This window comes from Dipodomys merriami, unplaced genomic scaffold (assembly GCF_024711535.1).
Source record: "Dipodomys merriami isolate MVZ:Mamm:240054 unplaced genomic scaffold, mDipMer1.0.p SCAF_26, whole genome shotgun sequence".
Taxonomy (NCBI): domain Eukaryota; kingdom Metazoa; phylum Chordata; class Mammalia; order Rodentia; family Heteromyidae; genus Dipodomys; species Dipodomys merriami.
In genome coordinates, this window is record NW_027204048.1 from 6810738 (window position 1) to 6823158 (window position 12421).

Sequence of the window (12421 nt, forward strand, 5' to 3'; positions counted from 1 at the left end):
GTAGCTAGGACTATAGGTGTGAGCCACAGGCACCCAGCTAACATGCTCTTTTAAAGCTGGTGTCTTTTGCAATGGGAAGGGAGGAATGAGAGGCAAAAAGGGAACCGTTTACACTAAGCAAAAAGAAATGTAAACATCACCTGATGTGGAAGAAATACCTGTATTGTCAAAGCTAATAGAATTCACAAACTTTATGGACCATAATAAAGACAATTTGCCTTGTGAAGGTTAAAATGTGTTTGTGACTTTAACTAAGTATCACTATTATACAATACTCTGAAATATGTGAAATTTATATAATCACCTAATCTCAATTTAAAAAGTAAGAGAAGTGATGGGTTAGGAGCAATGGGTGTCAATGTTGTCAGACACCTTGTATTCATATACTGTTTTGTAGAATGGGAACTTCTTTGTACAACTACTTACAATAATAAAAAATGTTTTTTTTTTAAAAAGATGATGGGGCTGGGAAGGTGGATCAGTGGTAGAGTGCTTGCCTTGCCCTGGGTTTGATTCCTCAGTACCACATAAGCAGAAAAAAAGCCAGAAGTGGCACTGTGGCTCAAGTGGTAAAGCACTAGCCTTTAGCTGAAGAGCTGAAAGACAGCACCCAGGCCCAGAGTTCAGGCCCCACGACTGACCAAAAAAAAAAAAAAAAAAAAAAAGCTGATGTCTTTCCTTATGATGATATTTACAGATGGGTAAAAGCCCAGAATGGGGAAATATTGGTACTTTTTTCTTTTGGTAGTGGTAGTTGTCGTCGTGGGGCCTGGGGCTTGAACTCTGGGCTTGGGTGCTGTTCCTGTGCTCTTCAGCTCAAGGTGAGTGCTCTTTCGCTTGAGCCACAGTGCCACTTCCAGTTTTCTATTGGTTTATTGAAGAGTCTCACTGCCCAGCTGGCTTTGAACCTTGATCCTCAGATCTCAGTCTCCTGAGTAGCTAGGATTACAGGCCACCGATACCTGGCTAATATTGGTGCTCTTTTATCAAGGAAGTCTCCTTGTTGGATAGCTCCCAGGGCTCTATCACAATGAGCTTGGCTCCTACCCATTTTTTCTGTATCTGAAGACTAAGTAGTAGCTTATATAGAATTTCCACAATGTTAATTGTGGTAACAGCAAATTCCCTTGTTCTATTCTCAGTCATTTTTACAGACAATGAAGATGATTACAGCTTAAAAAGGGGAACCTCTAGGGGCTGGGAAGGTGGCTCAGTGGTAGAGCGCTCGCCTTGTATGCCTGAGGCCCTGGGTTCGATTCCTCAGCACCACATAAACAAAAAGAAAAAAAAAAGCCAGAAGTGGCGCTGTGGCTCAAGTGGTAGAGCGCTAGCCTTGAGCTGAAGAGCTGAGGGACAGCGCCCAGGCCCAGAGTTCAGGCCCCATGACCGGACCAAAAAAAAAAAAAAAAAAAGGGGGGGGGGAACCTCTAAAGCTGGCCCCAAGTGCCATACCTGTAATCCCAGCCTTTGGGAGGCAATTCTACACTAGACTAGGTTATGCAGTGACATTCTGTCTCAAATGAAATAAAAACAAAAACTCATGAAAATATTAACAATCATATATATTCTAATAAAGAGCTCTACACCAATCTGTAAGAAGGAGGGCTCACAAAGCTTTATTGATACGCAGTTATTTCTGAAAGGTTTACCCAAGTCACATTTTGTGCATGAAATAGCACATTTTCTTGAGAAAAACAGAAATGTGATCATCATCTGGATGCTCATGTACAGCAAGCCCCCTACACAAGACAAGAGCCATTATCTCAAGAACTTGACCAAGACATCCACAAAACCTCCACTCAACAACCTGGAGATCCACACAAAACACTCTTGTAGGCTGATACGCATATCCGAGTTAACATAATGGACAACAAAAAGAACTATGTTTTCTAGAGAATTAAGCCTGTAGAAGCATGAATTAGCACCTAGGAAGTACCGGGAAAATGAGAGGAGGAAAGTTGCTGAGCTTATCTACGAGGATTCCCACTGACATCTCAGGGTAGCTTCCCCCAGAGTGTGGGGACAGGTGGACTCCATCACTTCATGTCAAAGTGCTGGGTGACAGCAGGTGTGGCAAACTGACAGATTTGGTAATATACATTAAATAAAGGACAAAACTATTTATATACTTGCCCTGGTTTCTGAGTTTATGGTTTACTCTTGGGTAGGCATTGGGAAACCAACAGACCCTTGCTTAGCTGCTTGCAACCCACACTGTTCAAAATGGTGCATCAGAGAAATTTCACAGGGACACTACTGACAAGCTGTAGAGGTCAGACTGGAACCAGGGTATGAAAAGTTCCACTGGCAACAGGGAAGTCCTAGCTACTCAGAAATCAGGACTGAGGCTTGAGATCAGTATAGGCGAAAAGTTATTGTGCTCCCCATCTAAATAGACAAGCTGGGCATAGTGGCTCATGTCTGTAATTCCAGCTTATAGGAGACATATGTAGGAGACTGGCAGTCCAGACAAGCTCCCAGAAACTAGCATGAGACTCAAAGAGTATCTAAAGCAAAAAGGGCTGGAGTATGGCTCCAATGGTAGAATGCCTGCCTAGCACACACAAGTATCTGAGTTCAAGCCCCAGTAATGCAAAGAGAAAAAGTTTCCACACTGCAGGTAGCATCCAGACTACAATACTTAACATTAGAGTCTGCATTTAATGCAGTGGTCTTTGGTTAGCTGGCATTAACCACTTGGAGGAAAACTAACTTGTTTACAAGGTGGTTCTTAACTGAGGCAGGACTGCTCCAGGGGGTGTTTACAACCATGGGGGGGGGAGGTAAACAACCTATAATGCACAGTACATTCCCCCCACAACACAAATCCTCAGGCCACAATGGCATTAGGTACTGAGGCTGGACAATTCTGAAAGAGGGGTACACACCTGTCACGTGACTGGCTGGCTATGAAGTCACAAGAATAGTACAGAGACTGCAAGGCACCCTACAGCCCACGCTCCCTGGCCACGGGTCTTCTCCTTACATCAAACAACTCCACAAAGAATGAGCCAGGGCTAGGAAGGTGGCTCAGTGGTAGAGTGCTTGCCTTGCATGCATGAGGCCCTGGGTTCAATTCCTCAGCACCATATAAGCAGAAAAAGCTGGAAGTGGCGCTGTGGCTCAACTGGTAGAGTGCTAACCTTGAGCTGAAGAGCTGATGGATGGCACCCAGGCTCAAAGTTCAGGCCCCACGACCAGCAAAAAGAAAAAATGAGCCAAGGCTGGGTGCCACATGCCTACTGCAACCCCAGAACGCGTGAGGCTGAGGCAGGAGGACCACAACTCCAAGGTCAGACAGGGCTACATAGCAAGACTCTGCTTTGAAAACCCAAAATTACCAAAAAAGAATAGTGAATGAACAGGGGAAAAGATGTCAGAAGCATGATTCAAATCCTCCCTTGGCTGAGATGAACAGTAACTCTATGTGACCTAAAATTATTATTCTGAATTTTTAACCTCTGACTACACAGTATCTCAAAGTTAAGGTTAAAGACAAAGTCCATGTTTTAGGAGGGAGTATGTCTAAATACTTTTTGATTCATTTCCGTGGACCAATGACATGAATTAATGCTGAAGGCAAATACTCAGTATACATCAAACTGAAAAAATAATTAACACAGAGAACGTACACATGACACCAATGAGTGGTTTTCTTTTTTTAAGCATATTTATAATTTTACATATTTACTTATTGATAAATCTTCTGTCTTTACAATTAGAAAATTATTTCAAACTGTGGGAGGGTGGTAACATCAAGTGCCTTTCACATATCCTTAGTAGAGCAATGATTTCTCCTTGCCTTTAACAGCAGTGTTCCACCCAGAGCCAAAGCCCAGTCAAGGCTATCACAGCAGCACATTGACAAAACCCTCATAGAAGCCTAAAAAGGAGTGCATTTCAGTGACTCAAATAAATAGCGATTTATTATTTACTATACCTCCCCTGCAGAAAGAAAAACAAATGATCCCCACAACTGTACCTTGAAAATGCCCTGACACCTAAGTGAGAAAGCTCTATTCTGGATCCACCTGGTAACCTGTGCAGAGACCCCAACACTCAGGTCCAGAAGTACCATCCACGAAGTCCCTCAACCTGCATACACTTGAGGTTGCAGGGGTGGAGGTAGTTTGTCATTCTCCACATTTTCAGAGTCAATGGCTGCTAAGGGCTGACTCGGAGGCTTAATTTCAAGTGGGTATTTCTCCACAATGTCTTGTACCTCTTTTGCAATCCCATCCGTCCAATCTATTAAGTCTTTTTCCAGCTTCTTGGCCTCACTCATGAGCCTTTCCTGACGCTCATTCAACTGAGACAGGAGGTCCAAGTTCTTGTACATCTGCTCCACACCCCAGCAAGAGTCAGAAGACCAGCTCTCGGCCTCCTGTTTCCGGGGTGAACTCTGGCCACACATGTATCGGTCAAAGTCCTCCTGACTTAGATTCAGTGACCGGGCGTCTAACTTCTCAATGAAAGCCACAGCACAACACTGCCAAAAGAAGAGAAAGAGATTGCAGTCAAATCAGAAAAGGTTACACATAAACACTTCAACGTCACATACCACCAAATCTGCTACAGCACAGCATTGCCAAGAGAAGAAAAGGAATTATGGTCAAATTAGAAAAAGTTGCACATAAACACTTCAACGTCACCCAACTGCCAAGTCAACCGAGGGTTGGTGCTTCATGCCTATAATCCTAACTACTCGGGAGGCTGAGATCTAAGGCTCATGGTTTGAAGCCAGCTCCAGCAGAAAAATCTGTGAGATTCTTATCTCCTTCTAATTAGCTATCAAAAAGTCAGAAGAGCTGGGTCTCAAGGGTTAGAGAACAATAAAGCTTAAAGACAGTGCCCAGGCTCAGAGTTCAAGCCCCAGGACTGGAAAAAAGCAAAACAGCAAGTCATGGCCAGGTTTGTTTATATTTTGAGGAGCTCCAGGGCCATACAGGAGGTATACCTCGCTAGACCCCATAAAGTGACTCCCTTCAGCACTCTGATGGGCACAGCAACCCTGGTGCAACCCAGCACAAGTAGCAGGGGCTGTATGTAGGTGGAAGTGACGTGCAGCCCATGAGCACAGAGTGCTAGGAAGCGCCCTATTAAATGGATGTCCACGTATACTTCCCTTTGCTGACTCAGCTTTTCTACAAGGGCAGGCAGGTGTGCATAGAAAATGTGACAGGAACACTGGTGAAGTGGTGAAGTTTTGAATGAAACTCCTTCCTTCAAGGATGGTGTCACAGACCTGTGACCAGGCGAGACAGTGCAGAGAGAACACCAAAGAACAATTCACGGAAGGTGACACAGAGGAAGTGGAACTTTGGACACTGTAGACAACAGGCCACAGCAAAGTAAGAGCGCAGGGCTCAATAAAAGCAGAGTGAACTATGTCTTTAAGTCCCATCAAAGCTCAAGGTGAGGCATCTGCAGTGAGGAAGCCCACAGTGGGGGTGACACGGCCCCTATACTGGAGGAAGGGTGTTGGCCTAGCCTGGCCACAGCTGCCCCAGCCTGGAGCTCTCACTTGTCACAGGCCTGTCCCAATCCTCGGCCCATGCTCACCAGGTTGGTGAAATAGTAGCCATCCTCGCCAGTCATCAGGCGGCTGGGATTGCAGAATCTCGTGATGTACTGGATGTTGGACTGCAGGCGCGGCGGGTTACCCTTCAGCACAATGTAGATGAGGGTGGGCAGGAAGTCATCGGCCGATGCCGGCTCATTCTTAGTGATCTTGATGGCGTTGAATATGTGCTTGCTACACCTGGTGATACAGGCCAGCTTATCTCGAGGTACCCGCTTCGAGTCCATTTCAATGATATCTACAAAATGCAAGAGCCAGTGCTAGCCATGAGAGAAGTCATACATGCAGCAACAGAATAATTTACTTTTTTCCTTTCTTTTCCTTTTCTTTTCTTTCCTTTCCTGTGTGTGTGTGTGTGTGTGTGTGTGTGTGTGTGTGTGTGTGTGTGGTGTGTGTGTGTGTGTGTGTGTGTGGTGTGTGTGTGCTAGTACTGGGGCTTGAACTCAAGAATTTACATTTGCTACCACTTGAGTCAGGCCTCCACTTCTGAATTTCTGCTGGTTAATTGGAGATAGAGTCTCAAAGATTTGTATGCCCAGGCAGGCTTTGAATTGTGATCTCAGCTAGGATTATAGGTGTGAACCACCAGTATTCCTATTAAAAAAATTTTTTTTTCAGTACGTGTGTTTGAACAGAGAGACTCACACTTGCCAGCAGGTGTTCTACAACAAGCCACATTCCCAACCCTTTTTGCTTTAGTTGCTTTTCTAGGATATTGCTTTTCTAGGATATTGCTTTTTGCCCAGGACCAACTTCCAATGCCTCCCACACAGCTGAGACTACAGGTGGTCTCCACCACATCCTTCATAATTGGTTAAGATAAGGTCTTGCTAAGATTTTGCCAGGGATGGCCTTGAACTGTGTGATCCTCCTGTGTAGCTGGGATTACAAGTGTGAGCCATCATGCCTAGCAGAATAATTATGAGGGCAGTTTATGGAGGAAACTTCATTAGCCCACTGTCCAGCACTTAATATATGAACTTAAGACACCAAACCAAAGGAGAAGTTTACACAGGACATAATAACCAGTTTTGTCCCCAGTACTGTAAAAAACAAAACCCAAAACCTCATGTAAGCCTGAGTCAGGAGCCACCCAGGATACTGTACAGAGTATCCTTAATGGACCCTATTATCTACTTTGAAGCTAAGGGGAGTGAGTTCCAGAGAGGTTAAATGATTTGTCAGCTTACACAGACACCAATAAGCAAGGTGGAGATCTGAAACAAGCCTGACCTAAAACTCATCTTCTAACCACAGAGGAAAACCATCTAAGCTCCAGGAGAAAGAAGCTGCTTTCCAAGTCACTGTCCTCCCTCCTTCCCCCACCTCTCTCTCTCTCTCTCCAGTTGTGGGGCTTGAACTCAGGGCATGGGTGCTGTCCATTGAGCCTCTTTGTGCTCAAGACAAGCACTCTAACCACTTGAGCCAGTTTTTGAGTGGTTAACTGGAGATAAGAATCTCACAGGGACTTATCTGCCCAGGATGGTTTCAAACCATGAACCTCAGATCTTAGCCTCCTGAGTAGCTAGGATTCCAGGCATGTGCCACTGGCACCAGACTTCCTAGTCTTTTTTATTTTTTGTCAGTTGTGGGCTTGAACTCTGGGCCTGGGGCATATCCCTCAGCTTTTCAGGTCAAGGCTAGCACTCTACCACTTGAGCCACAGTGCCACTTCCAGTTTTCTGGTGGTTTATTGGAGATAAAGAGTTTCACAGAGTTCAATGGCTTTGAACTGCGATCCTCAGATCTCAGCCTCTTGAGTAGCTAGGAATACAGGCGTACACCACCAGCACCTGACCAACTCCCCAGTCTTTTTACTGCTTCTTTACTCTAGCACATCTTTAATTTCAGCTTAAGAGGTAGAGCACATGGGGGGAAGTACAGCTGTGACTCAAAGTGGCAGAGCACTTGAGCAAAAGAGCTCAGGGACAGGGGCTGGGAAGGTGGATTAGTGGTAGAGTGCTTGCCTAGCATGCATGAAGCCCTAGGTTCAATTACTCAGTACCACATAGAAAAAGCTGGAAGTAGCACTGTGGCTCAAGTGGTAGACTACTAGCCTTAAGCAAAAGAAGCTCAAGAACAGCGCCCAGGCCCCCAGTTCAAGCCCACAACCAACAAAGAGATATTGAAAAAAAAAAAGATATAAATAGTGCAGAGGGAAAGGGGAGACATACTTTCTTGCAGAGGCTGGCTTTGAACCATGATTCTCAGATCTCAACCTCCTGAGTAGCTAGGATTACAGGCATGAACTACCAGCATCAGTCACTCTAATGTATCTTTAATAGCTGTTTTGTTTTTGTTGTTGTTTGGGATTTTTTTGGTGCCCAGTACTAGGGCTTAAACTCCAAGCCTGGGCAATGTCCCTTGAGCTTTTTCACTCTACACTGGTATACTACCACTTAAGCCACAATTTATCTCCACAATTGGAGATAAAATTCTCCTGGACTTTATTGCCTCCGCTGGCTTTGAACCATGATTCTCAGATCTTAGCCTCCAGAGTAAGCCCATAGATGCCTGGCTTTTTTTTTTTGTCGGTCGTGGGGATTGAACTCTGGGCCTGGACGCTGTCCCTCAGCTCTTCAGCTCAAGGCGAGCGCTCTACCACTTGAGCTACAGCGCCACTTCCAGTTTTCTGGTGGTTTATTGGAGATAGGAGTCTCACGGTCTCTCCTGCCCGGGCTGGCTTTGAACCGCGATCCTCAGATCTCAGCCTCCTGAGTAGCTAGGATTACAGGCGTGAGCCACCGGCGCCCGGCGATGCCTGGCTTTTTTAAGAAATAGTTTAATGCCTTTTTGCTCACTAATGAAGTAAAGACTAGTATCATAACAAAATAGTAAAGAGGAAACATCCCAACACAAAGGGTCTCAATTTGACTGACCTGTAATTGCCTTCACCACCATATCAGACACTTCTGGAATTTCTTCATTAACAGGGACACAGAGCATCTGAGGAGTAACCCAGTGCAGGGCCCTACAGAGAGACAGCAACAGTCAAGAAGGTGCTATGGTCTAGAATCCCATGGTTTCCTTCAATTAGGGAACATGAGGCATCATTGATGAATTCTGGAGTCTCAGGCTCCAGCACTTCACCCTAGCACACAGGAGCTGGACCCCTGGACGAGGTTGCTCTGCACTCACCCTGGCAGGAAAAGGCAGTGCCTGCCCCTGGAGGGAGGGGAATTTATCAAGGCAGAGGAACTCTCCATATGTTCCCTGGCCTCACAGTCCGGCATGTTAATGTTCTTTTACTGTCTACTCTTAAACCAAGGCCCAGTGTAGCCCACACAAGTGACCAATGAACCAATCTTTCCTCTGCCTCAAGTATGGCACCTTCCTGATCACACCTCACTTCCATCCAGCTTTGCTGCTGACCTAACCTTCACATCAAAGCTCTTAACCCATCTCTCATGGCAATACCTGTAGTTACTACTGGCCCCGAGCGTGGGCTCAGCCCCAACATCTTGCTTCTGGTGTGCCATCTCCAAGCACAGAACTACTGAGTGCCCGCCCTGTGTGGGCCTCACTTGAGATTCCCATGCAATAGGCACAATGTGTAGGAAAGGAAACTATAGCTGAACTGTGTGGGTCATAGTGGGATGCTAGGGACAACGGGGAAGTTTTGAGGAGACAGTACAGCAGATCTGACAGGAGTGAGCCAGAAGTAGTGAGGATGTCCTCTCCCTCAGTACAATTGTCATGCTTAGCCTGGGAACTGCGGAGCCCTAGCTAGCTTGCTCTGCTGGTGGGGATGAGGAGGCGACACCTACTGCCTGCACAGATGAGCACGCACAGATGCTTCCTGCCTGACAATACAGCCCAAGAAAATAGGGAACATGTCCTTCTGGTCCTTGAAAAGTTTTAAACGCCGACAAGCTGCCTGGAGTGGGCAAACAAGCAAGGCCAGAGCAAGCCTTTCTTCCGGACACCAGAGCTCACATGCTAAGCTGGCAGGTAGTTAGCAGGCCCTGTCATTTAAAGTTGAGATTCAAGGGCCTTATTTTCCTACAATGTGTCCCCCATTAGTGGGAAGAACAGAGATAAAGCAGAACAAGGACCTAATCCTCTTTTGAATGGCAAGGTCTTTCTTCTCGTCATCAGTGGTCTCTGGGCAGAACACATGTTTGTACAGGCGTGTCATGATGTACTTCTCAATCTGGTCCATTATCTTCTCAACCCTTTCTGGAGGCACTGAAATACACGAATGGACACAAAACCTCAATGACTTTAAAGAGGATGTTTCCCTAGTACTTTGTGAATATTCATCACTAGAATTAAACACAGTCAAGAAATGTTTAAAAATACCATTAAAAAAAACAAAAACAAAACAAAAAAAAAAACAAGGGGTACCGGTAGCTCATGCCTGTAATCCTAGCTACTCAGGAAGCTGAGAACTGAGGACTGTGGTTCAATGCCAGCCTGGGAAGGAACATCTGTGAGACTTTGATCTCCAATTAACCACCAGAAAACCAGAAATGGCACTGTGGTTCAACTGGTAGAGCCCTCAGCTTGAGCTGAAGAGCTCAGGGACAGTGCCTAGGCCCAAAGTTCAAGCCCCACAATGGACAAAACAAAACAAAACAAAACAAAAAACAACAACAAAAAGAAAACCTGCCTCCACTGTAAGCCTGCCTTTTATAGAATCTCACTTGTATCTTACTCTGCCCTGTGCAGGTGAGTGTCCTGCCACTCCGGGGTCCTAAAACTGATGAGGTTGGCAGATGCCCTCTTCTGTCTCTGAGGCAAGCACACAAAGGCCAACTACTCAGATGCACATGTGCTAGGAGCATGCAGAAGACACCAATGGAAGCGCACCTCTAGAGGAGCGCTCCATCAGAGTTCTCACTGTTCTCCTTCCATATCCCCTTAGGTTCCATGATCATAAAGATGACCCAAGACAGAGACCCATCCAGCCAAGCTTCTCAATAGATGTAAAGGTTTTAATCTGTTTCATCTTGACCCCTTGCCAATTCTCAACAACCATCTTACTGCTCTGGTTGTCATGGGAACTTAAGAGGTATCGTTCCAGACACTGTCTGAGGCCAGCTATGGGGATGTCAGTGGACTGGCTCTTGGATGGCCTGAGATAAAGAGAGCTGCACAACTACATGAAGCCCTAGGGCTGGATGGCAGTGTTACCTTTTCCACGAGTCTGCATCCGTTCAGCCACAGTCTGGTAAAAGTCCTGCGTACACTCTGACTGCTCCTCAATGCTCAATTCCTGAAACCATAGAACAGAGGCTACTTGGTAGCTGATCCTGAGGCACAGTTCTCAATTTAAGGAGTATGCAAGTGAGGCTTCACCTCGGTTCCTGAGCACTGACCTTGAGCTTTCTTGCTCAAGGCCAGCCCTCTGAGTATGCAAGTGTGTACACACACACACACACACACACACACACACACACACACACACACACACACACACACACACACACACACACACACACACACACACACACACACACACACACACACACACACACACACACCGATCCTGAGGCTTCACCTTGGTTCCTGAGCACTGACCTTGAGCCTTCTTGCTCAAGGCCAGCCCTCTACCACTTGAGCCATAGCACCATTGTGTCTTTTTGGTGGTTAATTAGAGGTAAAAGTCTCAGAGACTTCCCTGTCTAGACTTCAAACTGTGATCCTTAAGATTTCTGCTTCATTAGAGCTAGGCTTACAGGTGTGAACCACTGGTATCTGGCTTAAAAATACTTCGTAATACTTATAAATTATGGCACAGTAAGCCTACCTTACTTTCAGATTTATAACCCATGGTTTTGATCAAGTCAAAATTTAAAATAAAGCCAGGCACTGGTGGCTCACGCCTGTAATCCTAGCTACTCAGGAGGCTGAGATCTGAGGATTGTGGTTCGAAGCCAGCCGGGGAAGAAAGTCTATGAGACTCTTATCTCCAATAAACTACTAGAAAACCCAAAGTGGCGCTGTGGCTCAAGTGGTAAAGCGCTGGCCTTGAGCTGAAGAGCGCAGGGACAGCTCCCAAGCCCAGAGTTCAAGACCCACAACTGACCAAAAAAATAAATAAAAATAAAATAATTGCAATCTGTATATTACACAGTGGAGAAGCACTGTGAGTACTGTGTTATCATCAATTGTATTTAAATCATGTGGCCTGCTGAGTACTTCCCTGTACTTTATTCGAGGGGGGGGGGAGCCTCCTCCTCCTAAAAGCACAGTAAAATCAAGGTGCTTAGGTGATAAAGAAAAAATCTGCAATGTGTTGAAAGGTGCACCTCTTGAGTGGAAGCTGGGCATTGTTACGGGGAAAATGACTCAAGTATCTATAGTGCCACCCTGAACTCCACATCCTAAGAATATTTATGCTGAACTGGGAGCCAGTGGCTCACGCCTGTAATCCTAGCTACTCAGGAGGCTGAGACCTAAGAATTGAGGTTCAAAGCCAGCCCAGGCAGGAAAGTCCATGAGACTCTTATCTCTAATTAACCACCAGAAAACCAGAAGTGGCGCTGTGGCTCAAGTGGTAGAGCATATACCTTGAGCTGAAGAGTTGAGGGACAGTGCCCAGGCCCAGAATTCAAGCCCCACAACCAACAAAAAGAAAGATTCTGGGTTAGATGCCAGCATGGAAGCCACTGTTTCAGTGGAAAAACCCAGCTATAGTAACTCGGATAGACCACTGTCTAAGCTAGTTCTCAATTTCCTCATGTATAAATAAAGGGACTGAAACTGTATAGCTGTTAAGGTCTCTTTTTGTTGTTGTTGTTAGTCATGGGGCCTGAACTCTGGGCCTAGACGCTGTCCCTCAGCTCTTCAGCTCAAGGCTAGCGCTCTACCACTTGAGCCACAGTGCCACTTCCA

At 45.8% G+C, this 12421-nt stretch overlaps 1 protein-coding gene across 3 annotated transcripts in view; it reads right to left on the reverse strand.

The window, feature by feature from the left end:
• Window positions 1-1593: 1593 nt before the first annotated feature.
• Window positions 1594-12421, reverse strand: part of Rabgef1 (RAB guanine nucleotide exchange factor 1) — a 40369-nt gene continuing 29541 nt past the window's right edge. For all 3 annotated transcript variants that reach the window (XM_070035613.1, XM_070035614.1, XM_070035611.1), the window contains exons 5-9: window positions 10718-10799; window positions 9637-9769; window positions 8461-8552; window positions 5563-5819; window positions 1594-4489 (exon numbers count right to left, since the gene is read on the reverse strand). In XM_070035613.1, coding sequence (XP_069891714.1) covers window positions 4091-4489; window positions 5563-5819; window positions 8461-8552; window positions 9637-9769; window positions 10718-10799 — 963 coding nt within the window. In that variant the 3' untranslated portion in view covers window positions 1594-4090. The remainder of the gene's footprint in view (window positions 4490-5562; window positions 5820-8460; window positions 8553-9636; window positions 9770-10717; window positions 10800-12421) is intronic.